Below are 5,000 nucleotides of genomic sequence, written 5' to 3'. Positions count from 1 at the left end.
TCTGTGACACTGGACAAACTGCTGTTTCTACTTTTCATTTGTTTCAGTAGAGCAAAGTTTGAGTCACGATGAGAAAGTTTTAAAAACTCATAGACTAAGTTGAGACACTCTAAAGGCTCCTCCTTGCTTCCCACATTGTGTGTCTGCAGGTCGTCTGCATGATCGCATCCATACTCCACTCTGGGCTCACTTCCATGTGCGTTCCATAACGCAACGGAACGATCCATAATGTTCCATAAAATTCCATGACGTAACGTAAAGTTCCATCACGTTCTATAGCATAACGTTCTGTAACATAACGTAACGATCCATAACGTTCCATAACGCAACGTAACGCAATGTAATGCAACGTAACGCAACGTAACGATCTATAATGTTCCATAACATTCCATAATCTTCGATATCGTAACGTAACAATCCATAACGTTCCATAACGTAATGTAACGATCCATAACATTCCATAATGTAACGTAACGATCCATAATGTTCCATAAAGCAACAGAAAGATCCATAACGTTCCATAACGTTCCAAAACATAATGTACCGATCCATAACGTAACAATCTGTAACAATCCATAACGTAACGTAACGTTCCATAACGCTCCATAACGTAATGTAACGATTCCTAATGTTCCATAATGTAACGTAACAATCCATAATGTTCCATAAAGCAACAGAATGATACATAACGTTCCATAACGTTCCAAAACATAACGTACCGATTCATATTGTACTGATCCATAACGTAACAATCTGTAACAATCCATAACGTAACGTAACGTTCCATAACGTTCCATAACGTAATGTAACGATTCCTAATGTTCCATAATGTAACGTAACAATCCATAATGTTCCATAAAGCAACGTACCGATCCATATTGTACCGATCCATAACGTAACAATCCGTAACAATCCATAACAATCCATAACATTCCATAACGTAACGTAACATTCCATAACATTCCATAATGTAATGTAACGTTCCATAACATTCCATAACACAACGTAACAATCCATAATATTCCATAACAATCCATAACATTCCATAACGTAACGTAACATTCCATAACATTCCATAATGTAATGTAACGTTCCATAACATTCCATAACACAACGTAACAATCCATAATATTCCATAACGTAACGTAACGATCCATAACGTAATGTAACATACTGTAACATAACATTCCGTAACATTCCATAACGTAACATAACGTTACATAACAAAACATTCTGTAACATTCCTTAACGTAGCGTAACGATCCATAACGTTCCATAACATAACATTCCATAACATAACGTTCCATAACATAACGTTCCATAACATAACGTTCAATAACATAACGTAACGATCCATAACGTTCCATAATGTAACGATCCAAAACGTAACGTAACAATCCATAACGTTCCAAAACGTTCCATAACGTTCCATAACATAACGTTCTATAACACAAAATAACGATCCATAACGTTCCATAGTGTAATGTAACAATCCATAACGTTCCATAACATTCCATAACGTTCCATAACGTAACGTAACGATCCCGAAACTATCTCCACTTCTGTGGTGGGTCGAAGCGGTGGAGGGTCGGAGCGGTGGAGGGTGGTAGCTGAGCCTAGCACACATGTTGACATTGCGCGTACTCTACGCACACGCAGAAAGCATGGAGGGGCCTTTCAGCGTTGCTCTATGAGGCCTCATGGCCACGTTTCACGTGAAAATGCATCACTTTTTCTTTTTCATTTCAGAAAGGTTGACAAGGCAACATTTTGAAAACGATGTCGAAAACGGCTGAAAACGGAGTCGTGAGCACGCAGAAGATTTACAACGGCCGGCGTGCGCATATGTAGTAGCAGCATTTCAGAAAAGCAGCGTTTCCATGGAGACGGAATCAAAACGCTTTCAAAAAGTTGGGTGACGCTCTTGTATTCCTGCACTCTCATCAGTCCGGAACTAAGCAAGTGTTTTTAGAAATGTAAGTTTACTCCACTTTATTAAATTATACCTGTGAATGAATGTTTTAATTGTCTTGTTTAACAATTTTTCAGTCTCTTCTGGTTCTAAGTCTTCATGTTACAGTTTATTTTAGTTTTCGTCTTCGATTAGAAGGAACTTTTACTTTAATGACGAGATAAAGTTGGAGGTAGATTTTCTTTTCTTTGCACCTGAAGAGGAACAAATGTCTCTCTCTCTCTGTCTCTCTCTGTCTCTCTCTTTCTCTCTCTGTCTCTCTCTGTCTCTCTCTTTCTCTCTCTGTCTCTCTCTGTCTCTCTCTGTCTCTCTCTGTCTCTCTCTTTCTCTCTCTGTCTCTCTCTGTCTCTCTCTGTCTCGCTCGATCTCTCTGTCTCTCTCTGTCTCTTTCTGTCTCTCTGTCTCTCTCTGTCTCTCTCTGTCTCTCTCTGTCTCGCTCACTCTCTCTGTCTCTTTCTGTCTCTCTCTGTCTCACTCGCTCTGTCTCTCTCTCTCTCTCGCTCTCTCTCTGTCTATCTCTGTCTCTCTCTGTCTCTCTCTGTCTCGCTCGATCTCTCTGTCTCTCTCTGTCTCTTTCTGTCTCTCTCTGTCTCTCTGTCTCTCTCTGTCTCTCTCTGTCTCTCTCTGTCTCGCTCACTCTCTCTGTCTCTTTCTGTCTCTCTCTGTCTCACTCGCTCTGTCTCTCTCTCTCTCTCGCTCTCTCTGTCTATCTCTGTCTCTCTCTGTCTCTCTCTGTCTCGCTCGATCTCTCTGTCTCTCTCTGTCTCTTTCTGTCTCTCTCTGTCTCTTTCTCTCTGTCTCTCTCTGTCTAGATCTCTCTCTCTCTGTCTCTCTCTCTCTCTCTGTCTCGCTCGCTCTCTCTGTCTCTCTCTGTCTCTCTCTCTCTTTCTGTCTCACTCGCTCTGTCTCTCTCTCGCTCTCTCTGTCTCTTTCTCTTTGTCTCTCTCTGTCTAGATCTCTCTCTCTCTGTCTCTCTCTGTGTCTCTCTGTCTCTCTTTGTCTCGCTGTCCCTCTCTGTCTCGCTCGCTCTCTCTGTCTCTTTCTGTCTCTCTCTGTCTCACTCGCTCTGTCTCTCTCTCTCTCGCTCTCTCTCTGTCTATCTCTGTCTCTCTCTCTGTTTCTCTCTCTTTCTGTGTCTCTCTCTCTGTCTGTCTCTCTGTCTCTCTTTCTGTCTCTCTCTCGCTGTCTCTCTCTGTCTCTCTCTGTTTCTCTCTCTTTCTGTGTGTCTCTCTCTGTCTCTCTCTCTCTCTCTCTCTCTCTCTCTCTCTCTTTCTGTCTCTCTCTCTGTCTCTCTCTGTGTCTCTCTGTCTCTCTCTGTCCCTCTCTGTCTCGCTCGCTCTCTCTGTCTCTTTCTGTCTCTCTCTGTCTCTCTCTCTCTCTGTCTCTCTCTGTCTCACTCGCTCTGTCTCTCTCTCTCTCTCGCTCTCTCTCTGTCTATCTCTGTCTCTCTCTGTTTCTCTCTCTTTCTGTGTGTCTCTCTGTGTCTCTCTCTGTGTCTCTCTCTCTCTGTCTCCCTGTTTCTCTGTGTCTCTCTCTCTGTCTCTCACTGTCTGTCTGTCTCTCTCTCTCTCTCTGTCTCTCTTTCTGTCTCTCTCTGTTTCTCTGTCTCTGTCTGTCTGTTTCTCGGTCTCTGTCTCTCTCTGTCTCTCTCTCTCTGTTTCTCTCTCTTTCTGTGTCTCTCTGTCTGTCTGTCTGTCTCTCTCTCTCTCTCTCTCTCTGTCTCTCTGTTTCTCTCTCTCTGTCTCTGTCTGTCTCTCTCTCTATTTCTCTCTGTTTCTGTGTCTCTCTCTCTGTCTCTCTCTGTCTGACCCCCCCCCCCCCCCCCCCCCCCCCCCACCCCCCCACCCCCACACACACACACACACACACTCACTCACATAGTCAGGACCTTGACGTCCATGATCTCCTGCCTCAGCTCCCTGCATGCAGTTGAGTTGAACTCATAGGGGCCGTCATTGTTTTCCAGATACCTGGAGGGAGAAACACAGTCATCCTCTGTCTGCAGCTACACACACACACACACACACCAAGAATCAACAGCAGTAAACAACAACAACAACAACAAGCTCTGAAGGTTCAAATGCAATACACACACACAGCAGAGATAACAGTGTGTACATGTGACGTGACAAAGCAAAACACACAGAAGAATTACTGTACGATGCTGGACTTCATGAGGTACTCGGATACTCGGAGTGGCGTGGTGAGATGGAGTGACAGGAGTGACAGGAGTGATGCGGCTGGTTTTTAGGCTCGTGACTGTTGGCTGGACACTTGCACCAGATTCTGTTCCATCTTAGTCTAAAGCAAGTTTCTCCTGTGCTCTCTCTTCATCTGCTGTGTGTGTGTGTGTGTGTGTGTGTGTGTGTGTGTGTGTGTGTGTGTGTGTGTGTGTGTGTGTGTGTGTGTGTGTGTGTGTGTGTGTGTGTGTGTGTGTGTGTGTGTGTGTGTGTGTGTAAAGTTTTATTTTTGGCTCATTTTATATGTTGGTAATGTATTTCATGTATCAGCTCATTTTCTTTACACACATGTAATGTTTTATAACATGCTACAGGGACATCTTAGATATAATCAGAGTATATTTGTATCATTGGAGCAGTAATAAATATTAATAAATAATCAGAAATATGAATAACAATAATAACCATGACCGTATTTTAAGTTGATGCACAATCATATTGATGGTGATTATTGTTGCACATAATAAATGAATACATAATCTACTGCTTCAGTCTTTATTCTAATTGAGTTTAGAAACTTTTTTCACTTTACAGAAAATAGTCCAAATGAATGTCTTCAGATTCCCCTAAACCACGGTAAATCCTGTTGAATTAAATTATTCTTCATAATCCTGCAAATGGTGCAAATGTGATGTCAGTCAAGTATTTTTAATCAGTTCAAACCTATTTAGTCATGTTGAGACAATAAATAGTTTTTTAATTCTCTATTTTATTGGATTTATTTTTGGGGAAGCACCAATACCAGTATCAGGTATGATACTGCACAGAGTTCTAGTATTTGTCCTTTA

The 5,000-nt window shown here is 42.2% G+C and overlaps 1 protein-coding gene across 2 annotated transcripts in view; it reads right to left on the bottom strand.

The window, feature by feature from the left end:
• st8sia5 (ST8 alpha-N-acetyl-neuraminide alpha-2,8-sialyltransferase 5) overlaps positions 1–5,000 on the bottom strand; it is a gene marked incomplete at both ends in the record, with an annotated part of 20,311 nt that overhangs the window by 8,318 nt on the left and 6,993 nt on the right. For both annotated transcript variants that reach the window (XM_080476288.1, XM_080476289.1), the window contains one exon: positions 3,850–3,942. In XM_080476288.1, coding sequence (XP_080332414.1) covers positions 3,850–3,942 — 93 coding nt within the window. The remainder of the gene's footprint in view (positions 1–3,849; positions 3,943–5,000) is intronic.

The sequence above is a fragment of the Lipophrys pholis genome (assembly GCF_963383615.2).
Source record: "Lipophrys pholis genome assembly, chromosome: 12".
NCBI lineage: Eukaryota > Metazoa > Chordata > Actinopteri > Blenniiformes > Blenniidae > Lipophrys > Lipophrys pholis.
Note: the sequence above shows the minus strand (reverse complement) of the source record. Positions and strands in the feature narration are given on the sequence as shown.